Source organism: Engystomops pustulosus, chromosome 3 (assembly GCF_040894005.1).
Source record: "Engystomops pustulosus chromosome 3, aEngPut4.maternal, whole genome shotgun sequence".
Taxonomy (NCBI): domain Eukaryota; kingdom Metazoa; phylum Chordata; class Amphibia; order Anura; family Leptodactylidae; genus Engystomops; species Engystomops pustulosus.
The window spans coordinates 40394917-40413089 of NC_092413.1; the positions used below are offsets into that span (position 1 = coordinate 40394917).

At 41.2% G+C, this 18173-nt stretch overlaps 1 protein-coding gene across 4 annotated transcripts in view; it reads right to left on the reverse strand.

Annotated features, from left to right (window-relative positions):
* Positions 1–3290: 3290 nt before the first annotated feature.
* The window catches only part of LOC140121228 (protocadherin Fat 4-like), a 93663-nt gene continuing 78780 nt past the window's right edge, over positions 3291–18173 (reverse strand). For 3 of the 4 annotated variants that reach the window (XM_072140569.1, XM_072140570.1, XM_072140568.1), the window contains 7 exons: positions 16986–17078; positions 14318–14410; positions 11533–11625; positions 8603–8695; positions 7787–7822; positions 5903–6041; positions 3291–4977 (listed from right to left, as the gene is read on the reverse strand). In XM_072140569.1, the coding sequence (XP_071996670.1) occupies positions 4906–4977; positions 5903–6041; positions 7787–7822; positions 8603–8695; positions 11533–11625; positions 14318–14410; positions 16986–17078 (619 nt within the window). In that variant the 3' untranslated portion in view covers positions 3291–4905. The remainder of the gene's footprint in view (positions 4978–5902; positions 6042–7786; positions 7823–8602; positions 8696–11532; positions 11626–14317; positions 14411–16985; positions 17079–18173) is intronic. The other variant, XM_072140572.1, reaches the window with a different exon arrangement.

The window sequence follows — 18173 nt, forward strand, 5'->3', positions numbered from 1 at the left end:
CATATTTGTCTACATTGGCCTCTTTCAGAATCCACCTGATACGTTTCGCCACCTTAGTCGAGATTTTATTCCCGCAGAGTTTTTTTTAAATTTATTTAAACACACATATGTTTTTCCATACGCCGCGTTGCAGGTAGAAATGGATGTACAGCAGACGTAAAGCTCTTTGCTTTAACATATTGTTTGTGAAAGAGATTTAAGAAGTTTAGAGCAATGTTACAGAACTATTTTACCACTGTCCTACCTAATAAAAAAAAAAACAAGAAAACAAAATCTTATTTCTGACACTGTCACAAAGTACAGAGTCTTGCGTCTCCTAGTATTATTGCATTATATGAGTATTACAGAAAGGTTCTCTTTTATCCCTGTACAAATACCGTCAACATTCTGGAATTTTTAAATTTTAAGGACTAGTTCATAGGATTGATATTCTGTCGGGGGGGGGGGGGGGGGGGAGGAATTGTGGCAAAGGCAATGGCTCTTCCATTAAAAGGGTTGTATCTGAACGTTCATCAAATGATTCAGCAGTGCTGCTACTTAACTTTGTACTATGTGCAGACTCTCCATGCTTCTTTCTTTACATTACTGAGCTCTGTTAAATAGGTGACGCTGCAGAAGCAGAAATGAGACTTGTCCTTCTCCCTCCCCTCATGGGCAGAATTTTGTGGAGAGAGGAGAATGTTTCCTGGAGCAGTGAGAGAGAAGGCAGCTGTGTGTATATATGCAGAGGGCAGCATGGTTAGAACTGGGAAAGGCTGCAGCTTTCAAAGGAGGCAAAGACACTGGTACATATACATGCAGAGACCTGTCTAATTGGGATATTTATTATTAAAGTGATCAACCCCTTTAAAATTCAAAAAATAATATAGCCAGGTGGACACCACTTTAAATATCGGGCATTTTGGTCAAAAATTTGCTTCCAAAAACCTGACTTGATGTTCCATTGGAAAATACTGGTCCAAAGCTGTTATATCATGTAAGCTCTTAGGGTACGTTCATATAAGAAATATAAATAGGGGTGTTTCCACAAACATTTGTTGTTGCCCCCCTCCCCCCCTTCGGTCCATATTTTTTTTTACCAATCCTGTGCCATTGGCTCCTTCTGTGAGTCGTGTTGAAACGACTATAGCGGGTTAATGCAGCACAGGGCGGTATTACTGTCATGTGCTCATCCAGCACCACTCACAGGATGAGCCAATGATTGATGATGGCATCACAAGGCAGCTGAAGGGGATTTCTGGTTCCCCATTCCGCATATTGTGAAGGATTTGAGCAGTCGGACTTCTCAGACTCCAATGTTTATCCCTTTCTGGAAAAAAATACTTTTAATTCTCAGAATTATGCAGCCATATTTTTCTAATCCTACTTTTTGTATATATTTTTATTTCATAGGAACAGTTGAAACCAGAAGTTTCCTTACACAATATAACAGTACACTATCTATATGTTTTTCTCACTATCGGACATGAAATCAGAATAAACGTTTCCTATTTTAGGTATATTAGGATCACCAGAATTATTTAAATGCCAGAATAATGCGAGATAATTTTTAAGATATTTTTATCATTTGTTGCAAAGTCCAAAGTTTACTTAGATTAATATCCCTCATATCCAACATATGAGTTAGAGACCCAATGCTGTATTTGAAGCCATACCTGAAACACACTGCTTATTTGTGTAACATCATGGGAAAGTCTAAAGAAATCAGTCCAGATATTAGGAACAGAATTGAAAACTTGCACAAGTGTGGTTCATCCTTGGATGCAAATTCTAGAAACGTGAAGGAGCCTCATTCATCTGTACAAGTAATTATACAAAACTACAAACAAGATGGGAATATCCAGCCATCACATGGCTCAGGAAGGTGACGAGTTCTGTCTCCCAGAGATGAGTGTGCTTTGGTCCTCAATGTGCACATCAACCCAAGAACAAACCCAAAAGACCTTGTGAAGATGCTGGCTGTGTCACCATCCAGAGAGAAACGAGAACTGTATCGACATGGGCTGAAAGAGCAATCTACACCACAACTGACCACACTGCGCCCCCACCCTTGTTTATTAATCATACCCAATGCTACTGGATGCTGTGCAACCTGCATATAAAAACTCCTCAGTAAGTACCCCTTGACATTTGCCCGCTCCAAGGTTGAAGAAACCCAGGGTTGGTTGCATCAATTAATGACCTTTCTTCATTGGTCTTAAGGTTTTACGCTATGGGAGATCTGTCCGCATCTACATAAGAGAAAATGCTATGTCAGGGTGATCTGTATCATGTGATGCAGGAAAACTGACTGATCAGCGGGTAACCTTTTCTCTAAAAACTGATTTTTCTAGGGGAGGTGTTTTTATGCAAATCCCAATTAAGGTGATGTTAGAACTTATGGATGAACTATATCAGGCAAGGAAACTAGTGGCCTCTCATTGGTTAGATGCATCACCTCCTGAAGTCAAGGAACGAGTTACACAAATGAATCAAGTAATTAGAATGGAAAAGTACATTTATTTGAAATGAAACGAGATAATATGAAGAAGTTCGAAAAACAGTGGCGGAAATGGATCCTCACACCCGGCGTGCCGTCTTCAGCAGTTCTTAGGGACATGGTGCTAATTAAGCTCCGCCTGTCTTTCTCTTGGTATATCTGGTGGCGCACACTGTTTGATTGGTCGGATATTGAGACACCCCTCTCCGGGGCTGGGGGTTGGAGGGTTATGTATTTTCTTTCTTGTGCTGTTACAAAAGTTTAAAAATCTTAAAAACTACTTGATTAAAAAAAAAAAGAACTGATGGATGAAGAAGAGAACTCGAACTTATGTTTGAGTTGCTCATGGCAACCAATTACAGCGCAGCTTTCATTTTACAAACTGTTGTGGGAAAATGAAAGCTGCGCTCTGGTTGCTTAGAGCTAAACTGCTTTAGTTGCTCACAGACACTTGATAAATCTCCCCAGTGTCTTGGTAAGTGAAGGGTGCAGAGGTAAAGAATTCATTCATCAGGCCATGATTGATCAGTGGTCAGAGAAGCAGGAACAGATCTTACAAGTATTAATGGTGTTCTCAAAATGTCATATATTAGGAATTAACAAATAAATGTATTTTGGGTGTTTTTATTATGATTTTGGGGTCTGAGGAGAAAAAAAATGTCACTCAAATAAGAGGCTACAAAGAATACTGTTACTGAAGTCTTGATTGTGCAACATTGGAGGATATTGTATTTATGATTGTTTTCTTAAACTGAGTATTTTTTATTGAAAAAATATTTTTCAATGTTACACAATCATCGGGGCCATTAAAGTAAAAGAGTCAGAGACAACTTCCGTTTACTAAATGTTTTGCATTGAGGTTATTCTCTTCTGGAAGGAACATAATGGAGATCGCATAATTTTTTATTTATTTATTTTTTAATATAGAAAATTCTTAATCTTGATTCTAGCAATAACAAATCATCACATTACAAATGAGGATATAGGGGGAAAAATTATGGGCTGTAATATATGTCTACAGAGCAATGTAAATAAAAATTGGAATTTCTCTTAAATATTAAATAAATTAAATATTTAGCTGATCGATTACAAGTGTCCTGACAATAAGGCCCCTTTCACACACGCGTTTTTCACGCGCGTTTTCTGCGCGTGCTTTTGACGCGCAGAACTTGTTTTGCACTCTGACCCATTGTAATCAATGGGTCTTTTCACACTTGCATTTTTTTACACACACGTTTTTTTTAACGCGCGTTTAAATCTCGACATGCTCTACTTTTGCAAGTCACGCGCGTGAAGAACGCACCATACAAGTCTATGGAGACGCATCAAAAACGCATTGCACTCTGAGACACATGCAAGTGCAATGCGTTTTTCACGCATAAATTGCCATAGAAAAGATAGAGCTCAGTCCTGAGTCCATTTCACGCGCATTTTCTGCGCGTGAAAAAACGCATTGAAAACGCGCGTGAAAAACTGAGACACTGAACAAACTCTGACTGAAAACTGATTGCACTCTGATGCAAAATGTGCGTTTTTTACTGACCAAACCCTGATCGCACCCTGATCAAACTCTGACGTGATCTGCAACAAAAGTGTGGAAGGGGCCTAAGAAGTTCACCAATATTTAAACCCCGAGCCACCACTTCACGCTATTTCCGGAGGAATGTGGTATTAGTTCATATCACATATGTTTAGGAAGTTTGCCATAAAGTTCCCTCTGTACCCACTTATCACAGCCATGGGGTTTACTAAGCTTGTGGTCCTCAACCAGCTAACAGTGTGCCCCAAAATGGACAAGGTCTACGTCTTTTACACGGTGTTGAGCAGTATGTTTGGTCTTTACAGGTGGTCCCCGGGTTATGTACAAGATAGGGTCCATCGGTTTGTTCTTAAGTTGAATTTATATGTAAGTCAAAACTGTATATTTTATAATTGTAGCTCCAGACAAAATTTAGTTTTGTGCCCCAGTGACAATTGGATTTTCAATATTTTAGCTGTAATGGGACCAAGGATTATCAATAAAGCTTCATTGCAGACACTTTACAGCTGATCATTGCAGCCTAGGACTAAAGTAAAGCATCCAGAGAGCTTCACCAGAGGTCACATTGGGCTGACTATGGGTAACTATGGGTCGTCTGTAAGCCGGGTGTCCTTAAGTAGGGGGCTCCTAATTGTGTTACAGTTTATAGACTGTGAGCATGCCCCCCTTAACTATACTAAAAGACGCAAAATGGGATGGGTTTGAGAATATTTGCATAAAGTTAGCCTCATGGGTCAATTTGTGGGTGTTTGTGGGTTGGGATGAATTAAAATTGTCTTGTTGATTTAAAGGTAGATTTGATTATTTCCTAATTAGCAACAGAGTAATAATACACGTGTAAAAGGTTTTTCTGATAAAATAAAAAACATCCATTAATTTCCGCTCTCTAGGGTTGAATGACGCTGCTGTCTGGAGGTTTCAGGGTTTCCTTATTCACTTCATCAGTTTTGGGGACCTCCTTAAAAATCAAAAATATAATGTCAAATTTCAGAACATGCTTGTTAATATTAAATTACAGCTGTAGAGTGGCCTCAAGGTAGGCCCCTACAGCTACAGGAAAATTTGGAACCCCTTTTTCTAATAGGCCCCCTAATATAACCCCCCACACACCCTATGCCCCCCACAATTATCCTGTTCCCCATCACTCATCCCCATAATCCCATATTTTGTAAATGCTTTGCCAATGCTAACTTGTATTTGGTGCTGCCAATAAAGCTTCTTTGAATTTGACCTCCCTCTGAGCATGCCTGCAACAGGAACCGAGTGGCTCAAGGAAACTAACACCCCAGTAATCAAGTTAAATTGCTGCCATTTTTCAATGAATAAATGGGTTTTGGGTTGCAGTTTGCCATCACTGTTCAGTATGGAAGATCAATCCACATTTAGGCTGGTTGTACACAAGTAGGTCTGGTTCCACAAGCCTGTGGGATTCACCGGTCTGAACAGACATGCCGAGCTCAGTACAGCAGTTCTACGGTGAAATCGGTAAGTACGGAAAACACACGGAGCGAGTAATGGACTCTAATGGCTGCAGCTCATAAGCAAGAGAATGGAGCTAAACATTATCCTAGAGAAGTCTGTGGATAAGTCCTTGGAAAAAATGTATGTAGAACCTTTATACTAATCTCAGACAACTCATCACAGGGCATCTATCACCAGGATGAAGGACTGTATGCAAATGAGCCTGAGGGTTTTCAGGCTCCATAGGTATTAATAGAGCCTGGAGCCCCTCAGGTTCATTTGCATACAGTCCTTCATCATGGTGGCAGATGTCCTTTAAATTGCATAGGACTGCAGATATTCCTCCAGTTGGTTATTTTTGCAGCGCAGTTTAACTTTTCCCAACTTTTTTTTTTTAATAAAACAGTAAAATGAAAGTTTACCATATCTGAGTCTTCTGAACTTTCATATGATTCCCAGCTTTCCACATATTCTACCTCTTTTCTCTCGGTTATCGTGGGCAGCTCTTCTGTTTTTTCTGCTGCTTCTTCAGATGCCTTCTGTATACCGGGCTCCGATTCACTAGGTAAAAGTAAAGAATTTTTTTTTTATTATTTGCAGAAGTTAGTTTATAGATTGTCAGCTCTTGTGAGCAAGACCACCACTAGGAAGTTCAGGACCCTTGACTGGCTAATTTTGTCCAGTCCAGTTTTTGTAATTAACTATTAATGAAAATTTGTTACATTTCTATATGATTTTGTGATATGTATGATGTGCTGGACATTCTATTTTGCATTTGCATTTCTAAAGACTTTGAGGCTACAAGTGGGATGTTATAAGAAGAGGGTACATGTGGGACCCTTGAATGAGAGGGAGAGAAATTGGCACCAGGGACCCTGCCTCACAAACCACACACCGTACCTTTTAGATGTCTTTCTACATGTTCCACTGATGCCTCTATCCACAGAGACACCATTATTCTAAAAAAAAAAAAGACTTTTATTGATGTTCTCTTTTGCAGTCATGGAGGCGATAGCTGCAGAATACAGTCAAACTACCCCGCCTCCTCACTGATCCTGACACCGCAGTCCCGGCTGAAGAGAATTCCTGATGGAGGTGTGAGGAGAAAGGGTGATTTCTATAGTAACAAAGTCCAGAGTGCAACACAAATTAATGCAGATATATGTGATGCACAAAAATGGGCACTACCTTTTCTCATATATTGGGGCAGATTTATTTACCCGGTCCAGTCGCGATCCAGCGGCGCGTTCTCCGACCCTGATTGGGGTTCTGCCGGGATTCACTAAGGCCGTGCGCCCGATGTCCATTAGGTGTCGCTGCTGCGCTGAAGTCCGCCGGAGCTCACCTCCTCCGTCTCGGTGTATGCGAGAGCTATTCTTGCGACACAAATCTTTTTAAATTCCTTGTTTTTTCCGCATCCGTCGGGTTTTCCGACACCCACGACCACTGCTTTCTGTGGCGTGAAAGCCGGCGCCGATGCACCACAATCCGATCACGTGCGCCAAAATCCTGGGGCAATTCGGCGCAAATCGGAAAAATTTGGGAAACCTGGCGGAAAAACGCGATTCGGACCCTTAGTAAATGTACCCCATTGTGACCGCTGTCCCATTCAGGGTATTTGGAGGACATTAATGAAAGCAGGCTGACGATTCTTGTATGGTGCTCAACTTGCTAAGTACAAATGATAAAATTCCGAATAGAGAGCGAAATGAAAGTGATGAAGTGATGAACAACGGGGCACAAAAAGCAGCAACGCTTTTTTGTGTCCGATTATCTTTCATGACTGACAACTAATAGCGAAGAATTGATCGTTTGGCGAGTGCCGCTTCTTTCCTTTCACTCCGTATTCGGAAAGGGTGATTTCTCTTCGGACATCCAACATCACTGTGAACCCCCACATTTCTGAGGGAGTGGTTAATGATATCGCAGAGCCGAGTAAGGCACAGCCACTGTTTCTCTCTAACCTGCTCTTCACCCCTCCATTAGGGATTCTCTTCAGCTGGATTAGCAGTGTTAGTAAGGAGCACATTAATAAGAAAGATGGTGGCTGTAATCCCATGGATAGAGGCATCAGTGGAACACATATAAAGATATCTAAAAAGGGAAGAACTCAACTTGCACATTTATCGCACTTTTAGATTTTAGGCTACCTGCACAGGTTGTATATTGTTTCTTGTGGTGTCCTGTTTGGCCAATCACAGCAATGGCTAGTAGGTAGGGGCGTCATTTTCCCAGAGCAGAGTCTCATGGCCTATCACAGTTGCTGTGTTTTACCTATTCACTACGATGTCCTCCTCAGTTCTTACCATGTCATTATCACAGGTTCATCCGCTGCTTTGGTTCTGTTGTAAGATATAAAATATCAAAATTCATCAAACTATTGAATTTTGAGTAAAAAAAAATATAAAATGTCTTGTGCCGTATTTATTGTGAGGTTTATGAGTGCAAATACCGTGAATCTTGTATAAATGACTTCCAGACAAGGGAGACAAGGTCGCAGTGGGTTATGTATCACATATAGTGTGCAGTGTTACCCAGCAGCGACTAAGGAGCCATGTAAAATCCCCATGTAAAAGAAAATGCACAGTGCAAAGTGACTTATCATGTGGGTTTCAAATACACTACATATAATTTGTGCTGCAGATTTACTCTGGACCTCTGGATGTTGGCAATTTACTGTACTTTAGTCCTAGGCTACAATAAACATCTGTAACAGTTATCAAATGTGTCTGTAATGAAGCTTTAGTGTTAATATTGATTCTTATGAAAACCCAACATTTTTAAAATCCAATTGTCACAGAGACCAAAAAAGTTCTGGCTGGGATTACAATGATAAAATATACAGATCCGACTTACAAGATAGGGTCTGTAGGTTTGTTCTTAAGTTGAATTTGTATGTATGCAACCCGGGGACTGCCTGTATCAATAAAATGGTCAGGCATATTTGGTCAGTTTTTCCAGTAATTTAGTGGGATCAATTGATGTACAGTAAATTGGATACATAGAGTATTATTAAGACTTTTATAATAAACCCTAATGGACCATTTCTAGTAGCGTTTTACCTTAAAAATCAGTTTTAGTTGATCAGAGCCTCATGGCCTATCACAGTTGCTGTGTTTTACCTTTTCACAATGATGTCCTCCTCATTTTCCTCCCATGTGACTGTCACAGGTTCATCTGTCTGTTGGTCTGGAGACTCATCCGCTGCTTTGGTTCTGTTGTAAAATATAAAATATTTGTATACACCAAGAAAGGAGACACCAGAGTGATAGACCTTCTGGACTATATTGTCCTACGATCAAAGTATATTTGAACTGAACGATAACCAGATATATTACTACAGCTAAGGCTACATTCACACTGCCGTTGCCCGCCCGTACCGTAGCGGGCAACGGCAGTGCACGGGGAGAGGAGGAGGAGGTGAGCGCAGCTCACCCCCGCCCCTCTCCATAGGGATACATGGCGCTCGGCGCCGTACTACGGGTAAAGATAGGACAGGTCCTATCTTTTTCCCCAGGCACGGAGCGGTACGGTGCCGCACCGTACCGCTCCCGTAGGGCGCCGTGCGCCCATTGCCGTCTATGGGGGACGTACACTCACCGGCCACTTTATTAGGTACGCCATGCTAGTAACGGGTTGGACCCCCTTTTGCCTTCAGAACTGCCTCAATTCTTCGTGGCATAGATTCAACAAGGTGCTGGAAGCATTCCTCAGAGATTTTGGTCCATATTGACATGATGGCATCACACAGTTGCCGCAGATTTGTCGGCTGCACATCCATGATGCGAATCTCCCGTTCCACCACATCCCAAAGATGCTCTATTGGATTGAGATCTGGTGACTGTGGAGGCCATTTGAGTCCAGTGAACTCATTGTCATGTTCAAGAAACCAGTCTGAGATGATTCCAGCTTTATGACATGGCGCATTATCCTGCTGAAAGTAGCCATCAGATGTTGGGTACATTGTGGTCATAAAGGGATGGACATGGTCAGCAACAATACTCAGGTAGGCTGTGGCGTTGTACCAAGGGGCCCAAAGAGTGCCAAGAAAATATTCCTCACACCATGACACCACCACAACCAGCCTGAACCGTTGATACAAGGCAGGATGGATCCTTGCTTTCATGTTGTTGACGCCAAATTCTGACCCTACCATCCGAATGTCGCAGTAGAAATCGAGACTCATCAGACCAGGCAACGTTTTTCCAATCTTCTACTGTCCAATTTCGATGAGCTTGTGCAAATTGTAGCCTCAGTTTCCTGTTCTTAGCTGAAAGGAGTGGCACCCAGTGTGGTCTTCTGCTGCTGTAGCCCATCTGCCTCAAAGTTCGACGTACTGTGCGTTCAGAGATGCTCTTCTGCCTACTTTGGTTGTAACGGGTGGCGATTTGAGTCACTGTTGCCTTTCTATCAGCTCGAACCAGTCTGCCCATTCTCCTCTGACCTCTGGCATCAACAAGGCATTTCCGCCCACAGAACTGCCGCTCACTGGATGTTTTTTCTTTTTCGGACCATTCTCTGTAAACCCTAGAGATGGTTGTGCGTGAAAATCTCAGTAGATCAGCAGTTTCTGAAATACTCAGACCAGCCCTTCTGGCACCAACAACCATGCCACGTTCAAAGGCACTCAAATCACCTTTCTTCCCCATACTGATGCTCGGTTTGAACTGCAGGAGATTGTCTTGACCATGTCTACATGCCTAAATGCACTGAGTTGCCGCCATGTGATTGGCTGATTAAAAATTAAGTATTAACGAGCAGTTGGACAGGTGTACCTAATAAAGTGGCCGGTTAGTGTATATCGGCCGTATATACGTCCCTCATACGTCAGTGTGAATGTAGCCTAAGAGTTATTGTATTTATCACAGTGACTTACTTCTAATAATAAAGTTATGATAAATGGCACTTTACTTGTTATTTATCAATAACTGTTCATAGTCTTTTTCTCTATCTCTGTGTGATCCTGATGAAACGTTCCTTTAAAGATGACCGTTCATCCCCAGACGAGCATATAAATTTGTCATCTCAGTGATTACCAGGTTATTGTAATTCCCAGCGGATCAGGTCATTGCTTCTTGCTTTGTGTGTGTGATCGTTATGTGAAATATGCAAATAAGTTTTCCAGGATTGGATAAGGAAAATATTGCCTCCTAGCTACCTTGTAAAGGCAGCCCCTTAAAAAACATCAAGCATGACTTTCAGGAAGCCTAAATCCCACATCTGGTCATTAGGCTTCTTGAAAGTCATGCATGATGTTATGAGTGATGCTTTACAAGGTAGCTAAGAGACAATGGGGCAGATTTACTTACCTGGTCCTGTTGCAATCCCACGGTGCGTTGTCCGACGTGGATTCGGGTCTGCCGCGCTTCACTAAGCCCGTGCACCCGAGTTCCTGCATCCGTTGCTTCCACGCCGAGGTCCGCCGGTGTTCTCCTTTTTCTTCCTGGTGTACGTGAGTGCGTGTCTTGCAACACAATTCCTTTTTTTAAACTCCGTGGTTTGTCCGAATCCGTCAGGGTGTCCGACAGCCACGCCCCCCAATTTCTGTCGCGTGCAAGCCGGCGCCAATTTGGCGCACAATGGAAATATTTGGGAAACCCGACAGAATTGCGGTCCCGCGTACCCTTAGTAAATGAGCCCCAATGTTTTCCTTATCCCAACCTGGGATATCCAGGAATATTCTGGATGTTTCCCAGAATCCCCCAGTGGAGCATAGTGGCAAAGACTCCATTTGGAGAACTCTTACTTTCTGACACTGATCTGCATATCTGTAATTCAGTTTATAGTCTCATGGATGAAGAAAGTACATCCAATAATGAAGCTTTAATAATAATAAGAAAATAATAATTAATAAAAATAAAAGTGCACAGACATACCTGTTTTTTTTAGGTCTTAAGCCAGGGTTCATTAAAAGTGAACAATTGGTGTACATTTAAGTATTATCAATGATTGCGCAAGAAGCCCTGAGGGACCTTCTGTAGTAACATTTTACCTTAAAAATCTGCTTTTGTTGATCAGAGCCTCATGGCCTATCACAGTTTCTGTGGTTTACCTTTTCACTACGATGTCCTCCTCAGTTTCCTCCTCTATGACTGTCACTGTTTCCTCCGTCTGCTGGTCTGGAGTCTCATCCGCTGCTTTGGTTCTGTTGTAAGATAAATAATATTATATATATATATATATATATATATATATATATATATATATATATATATATAAAATAAAATATTCGGGCAATTTCTCAACTTTTGCAATTAGCTTAAAAAAAACTATAAAATATCTTGCCATATTTATCTTACTATATATGAGTGCAGATACCCTGAGTCTTCTACAAAAGAACTTTCAGACAAGGGAGACAAGTTCCCAGTGGGTTATGTATTACATAGTCGCTGCTGGGTAACTCTCCACGAGATACAGAAACAGCACCATGAATGGGACTTATACAAATTGTATTCACATGTAAAAGTAAATATGCCGTGGAAAATGACTTTTCATGTGGGATCAAATCCACTACATGTAAGTTTATGCTGCAAATGTACTTCTTCTTGTGCTGTTACTCTGTTTTTCCTTCTGCAAATTTGCAAGAAGTTACTATAAAGCAACAGGTGAAGTTGTGTCCCTACACAATCAGCAGTGATTGGAAAGTATCAGACTGTGTAAGGTATAAACAACAAAAAAAGCAATATCTCCTGCACCACCTTATCTTACCCATTAATAAATATTACACACTAATAGTCACCTTGTGGTGACCAGAAGAGCCCAATGGTCAAAATTTAAATATCACCTTTATTGGTTGTTTTTAATATAGCATTATTTTAAGTGGGACTATATACACAAAATGTGGTTAAAAATATGCATCAGTGATGGTATTGTCATGGCCAACATAATGTTTAATATTTTTCGGCATTATAAAGCGATACCTAATAGGGAGAAAGTGTATGTATTATAGGCCAATGTGAAGGGGAGGTTTGTATACACCAAGAAAGGAGACACCAGACTGATTGATTGTAGAAAAATATAGTGCAGAAGGTCTAAGTATATTGGAACTGAATGATAATCAGATATATTACTACAGCTCCTAAGAGAAAGGGGAGATTTATCAGAAGTGTCTCAAAGAAGAAGTGTTCTAGTTGCTCATTGGCAACCAATCAGAGCTCAGCTTTCATTTTCCCACAGCCGTTTATAAAATAAAAGCTGAGCTCTGATTGGTTTCCATGGGCAACTAGAACAGTTTTACCTCAGATACTTCTGACAAATCTCTCATCCATTGTATTTATCACAATAACTATATTCATGGTGTTAATAACGTTCTGTTAAATTGCGCTCTGTCTACTTGTCTCTTATTTATCAATCACAGTTCCTACTCTGCTTTTCTATCTCTCATTTACTCCACAGTTATCCCTACTTAACGTCTGCCTTACATTTACTGTAACTACCCTGTATATGGCAAAACTGAGCAGCGTGGTCGCTGCAGATCGGCCACACCACTGCTTCACAATGGTTTTATAAAATTTTTTTCAGGTAGGGTACAGTAAAAAGAAATAAGGGTGTCATATCAAAGAGCTGGGCTATCAAAAATACAAAGTTAAAGGGGTTGTCAGAGACTTATTAAAAAAAAAAAACGGTGGCCGGGAGGGGGCTGCTTAAAAAAATAAAGCTGTACTTACCTTCCGGAGCCCTTCAGGTGTCCCGTGCTGCTGTCGCTCTGGTCTGCGCGCCATATAAACAAACATGGCCCTGGGTGCAGTGCTGGACTCAGCTTCCTGCTGGCTGTGGCCAGCCATACCCCCACCTGTCCCTATTCACAGCATTGTAAATGGACAGATGGTTGCCGGATCCGGCCAGAAGCTGAGTCCAGCACTGCTCCCACGGCCATGTTTGTTTACATGGTACGCGGACTGGAGCGACAGCAGTGCGGAACACCCAGAGGGCAACGGAAGGTTTTTTCACACACAGTAAAAACATTCTGCCTGATGTAGCAGGTTACTGTAATTCACGGTCGACTTTCTGCCTAATAATAATAATTCTTTATTTATATAGCGCGCGCAGATTACGCAGAGCTGCACAGAGCTTGCCAAATCAGTCCCTGTCCCCCAGTATGTTTTGGAGTGTGGGAGGAAACCGTAGGAAACCCACACAAGCACGGACTGCTAATCTATGATTAAATCTACTACAAATATGCATTTACCAATACACTGTTGCATCCATCACGCCATTGGTTCTTGCTTTTTTGTGTGTGATCTTTATCTGCAAATCTTGGAAATATGCAAATACATTTTCCAAGGATGAGATAAGGAAAACATTGCCTCTTTTAGCATTCCCATTAACATCAAGCATTACTTTCAAGAAGCCTAAAAGCCACATCATGTCATTAGGCTTCTTTAAAGTCATGCTTGATGTTAAGGGGGCTGCCTTACAAGGTAGCTAAAGAGGCAATGTTTTCCTGGAAAGCGTTTTTGCATATTTCCCAGAATCTCCAAGAGGAGCATAAATGGATGCAAGTCTCCACATTCCTGCAAAGTGGCCTAAATTGGCAAAGTCTCCAAAACGAGAAATCTTACTTTCTGACCCTGATCTGCAAATCTGAAATTCAGTTTATGGGCTCATGGATGAAGAAAGTACGTAAAATAATGAAGCTTTAATGATAAAGTGGAAAAACGCTTGATTTTTCCAGTCCTTCAGCCAGGGTTCATGTAGAGGGAACAGTTGGTGTACATTCAAGTATTATCAATGATTCTGTAAGAAGCCCTGAGGGACTTTTTCTAGTAAGATTTTACCTTAACAATCTGCTTTTGTTTATCAGAGCCTCATGGCCTATCACAGTTGCTGTGGTTTACCTTTTCACTACGATGTCCTCCTCAGTTTCTTCCTCTATGACTGTCACAGTTTCCTCCGTCTGCTGATCCGGAGACTCATCCGCTGCTTTGGTTCTGTGGTGAGTAAATTATACAGTTGTGTTCATATATTTATAAAATAAAATATTTTAGCAATCAAAATTTTGCAATGTTGCAATGCAAATTTGCAATGCAAATGTTTAAAAAATACATAAAATATGTTGTGCCATATTTATCATCATATATATTAGTGCAGATACCCTGAGTCTTCCAAAAAAGACTTTTAGACCAGGGAGACAAGTTCCCAGTGGGTTATGTAACACATATGTATCGCTGCTGGGTAACTCTCCACGAGATACAGAAACAGCACCATGAATGGGACTTATACAAATCGTATTCACATCTAAAAGAAAATATGCCGTGGAAAATGACCTTTCATGTTGGTTTTAAATCCACTTCATGTAAATTTATGCTGCATATTTACTGCTTGCGCTGCTACTCTCATTTTCCTTCTGCAAATTTACAAGTAGTTAGCCAGTAGAAGGTTTGTCCCTACACAATCAGAACTGTTAGGTAACACCTACTTGGCTAATTACTTATAATTTCCTAGAAGGGATGAAAGGATTTTTGTCATAAGGAAAGATGCTAATTGGTAAAGGAGCCAACAAGACAAATGGATCATTTATGAAAGTTCTTCTCCGCTGTTTCCAACACACAAATAGCCGGCTGCGGAGTCATCGTCTGGATTTCTAGTCTGGCGCATCTTGTGGATGAAATACTGAGGAAAAACTGTCAAATGTATGAAAAAAATCTAACACAGAACATATGGTATTAGCATTAAAGTAAGAAACACTTTGCTTGGTTGAATGGTTTTGAGTAGAGAACGCTTATTTTATCCTGAAGCAGGAAAAAAATTATCCCTAACAAGCCAGCATCCCTACCATCCCCATCATCCTATCTGAAATTCCCAACATAGATACAAAAGCTCAGCTACATATCACCTGCGGACATGTAGTATCTCACCAGTACTGCACAGTTTTGCTTCTGAGTAGGATCCCTACTCATTGTATTACATAGATGTCACATACTTTTATTCCCATGGTAGTAAGTTCATATGTAATGTTATTAATACAACTGTGTTTGTGCCAATGTTTGCAATTTAACTTTTTTTTTCACTGTACTATGCTATTTTTTTTAGAAAGGTGAATGAGAGTATGTGGTGCTTTTCATGGGATAGCAAATTTACTTTAGTTTGCCAAAATAATATGTAAATTGTAGGTCAAATCCATGCTAGTTTCCAGTTGAGAAATACAGATAATTCTGGTGGATCTAGGGTGAAACGTGCTAATGAGCCACATCCTCCCCATTGTGCTTTAAACTTTATGGGATGGCAATATAGTTCAAAACTTTGGACCACAACAAAATACTCCCTGCTCTGTCTCTTTGGAGCACAGCTGGTAAATAGGGGGTACCTGAAGCATAACATAACCCCTCCTATATAATATGTCAGCATGCACCTCTATTATAGTCTAGACCAGTGATGGCGAACCTATGACACGCGTGTCAGTGCTGACACGCGAAGCCATTTTTGGTGACACGCGGCCGCCCAGCGCCCGCGGTCCGGCCCCCTCCCTGTGTATTGTGCTGCCCCTGTGTAAGTGCTGCCCCTGTGTAATGTGCTGCCCCTGTGTAATGTGCTGCCCCTGTGTTAATGTCCAGCACGTGTCCCTGTGTTTCTGCCCCCTGCTTACCTGTCCGGCGCAGCGTTAGTCCGCCCACAGTCTGCAACTCCTCTGGCTCCTCCAGGCTGCAATGCGCGCTGCTCATCACGTGACTGAGGCGACCTGACGTCAGGTCACGTCAGTCACGTGACCCGAGACGCGCGGTGCAACCTGGAGGGTATTTTAGTAGTATTTTAGCCAAGGGTATTTAGTAGTATAGGGAGGCGGCTAGGGGTATTTTAGTAGTAAAAGGAGGTGGCTAGGGGTATATTAGTAGTAAAGGGAGACGGCTAGGGGTATTTTAGTAGTAAAGGGAGGCCGCTAGGGGTATTTTAGTAGTAAAGGGAGGCCACTGGGGGCATTTTAATAGTAAAGGGAGGCCACTGGGGGCATTTTAATAGTAAAGGGAGGCCACTGGGGGCATTTTAATAGTAAAGGGAGGCAGCTGGGGCATTTTATTAGGAAAGGAAGGCCGCTGCTGGACATGTTATTAATAAGGGGAGGCCGCTGCTGGACATGTTATTAATAAGGGGAGGCCGCTGCTGGACATGTTATTAATAAGGGGAGGCCACTGCTGGACATGTTATTAATAAGGTGAAGCCGCTGCTGGACATGTTATTAATAAGGGGAGGCCGCTGCTGGACATGTTATTAATAAGGGGAGGCCGCTGCTGGACATGTTATTAATAAGGGGAGGCCGCTGCTGGACATGTAATTAACAAGGGGAGGCCGCTGTTGGACATGTTATTAATAAGGGGAGGCCGCTGCTGGACATGTTATTACAAAATTAGTTTTTTTTCTAAAGGTGACACAGCACCCGAGTTATGCTCGGTTTTTTGGCGAATTTTGACACAAAAGGTTGTCCATCACTGGTCTAGACAGTCACTCCCAATTCCCAATCTGCTTTTGGTTATTAATGCCTCATGGCCTATCACAGTTGCAGTGATTTACCTTTTCACTACGATGTCCTCCTCAGTTTCCTCCTCTATGACTGTCACCGTTTCCTCCATCTGCTGGTCTGGAGACTCATCCGCTGCTTTGGTTCTGTTGTAAGATAAATCGTACGATTGTGTTCACACAGCGTATATATAATATATAAAAAATAAAATATTTGGACAATAAATTTTAGCAATTTGCTCCTTTTGCAACTTTTGCTCCTGAGGAACTCTACACGATCTATCAGACTGTGTAGGTAACACCCACTTGGCTAACATCATATTTTCAAGAAGGGATAAAAGGATTTTATGTCATAAGGAAAGATGTTATTTAGTAAAAGACGAATGGCATATATATGAAGGTTCTTCTCCTCTGTTTACAAGACATAATTAGCCTCCATAATTTGCTGTATGTTCTTTCCGTGTGGGTTCTTGCGTGGGTTTCCTCCGGGTCCACCGGTTTCCTCCCACACTCTAAAACATACTGATAGGTTGATTAGATTGTGAGCCCCATTGGGGACAGGGACCAATTCCACAAGCTCTGTGCAGCGCTGCATAATCTGTGTGCGCTATATAAATAAAGAATTATTATTATTAGCCAACTGCAGAGTCATCACATGGATTTCCAATCTCATCTTGTGCATGAAATACAGAAAAAACTAAAGCCTGTGCAGATGTTTAAGCCCTCAAGGACGTAGCCTTTTTTGTTTTTGAGTTTCCATTTTTCTCTCCCAACCTTGAAAAATCCTTAACTTTTACATTTTTTCCATATAGAAAGCTTTTCAAGGGCTTGTTTTGCCTGATAAATTGCACTCCCTAGCGTTGTTAATATTAATAATTCCATGCCATGTACTGGGAAGCTGAAAATAAAATCCAAATGCAGCGAAATTTACGGTACATAAAAATGCATTTGCGCCATTTTCTTGCGGGCTCTGTTTTCATGGCTTTTAGTGTGTGCTTCAAATGCCACCTCTTACTTTATGCTTTGCATGAGAATGATCACAGAGATACTAAATTTCTAAAGGTTTTACATTTTTTTTAATTAAAACCTTTTGTAATAAAAAATGTCTTTGCTTTGCCAAATTCTGCTGCTAATAATTTCAGTGAACAGATGGTGTCATTTTTTGCAGGGCAAGATGGCATTTTTATTACTACCATTTTAGGCCCTGTACCACCTTTTACTCACTTTTAATTCCAAATTTTA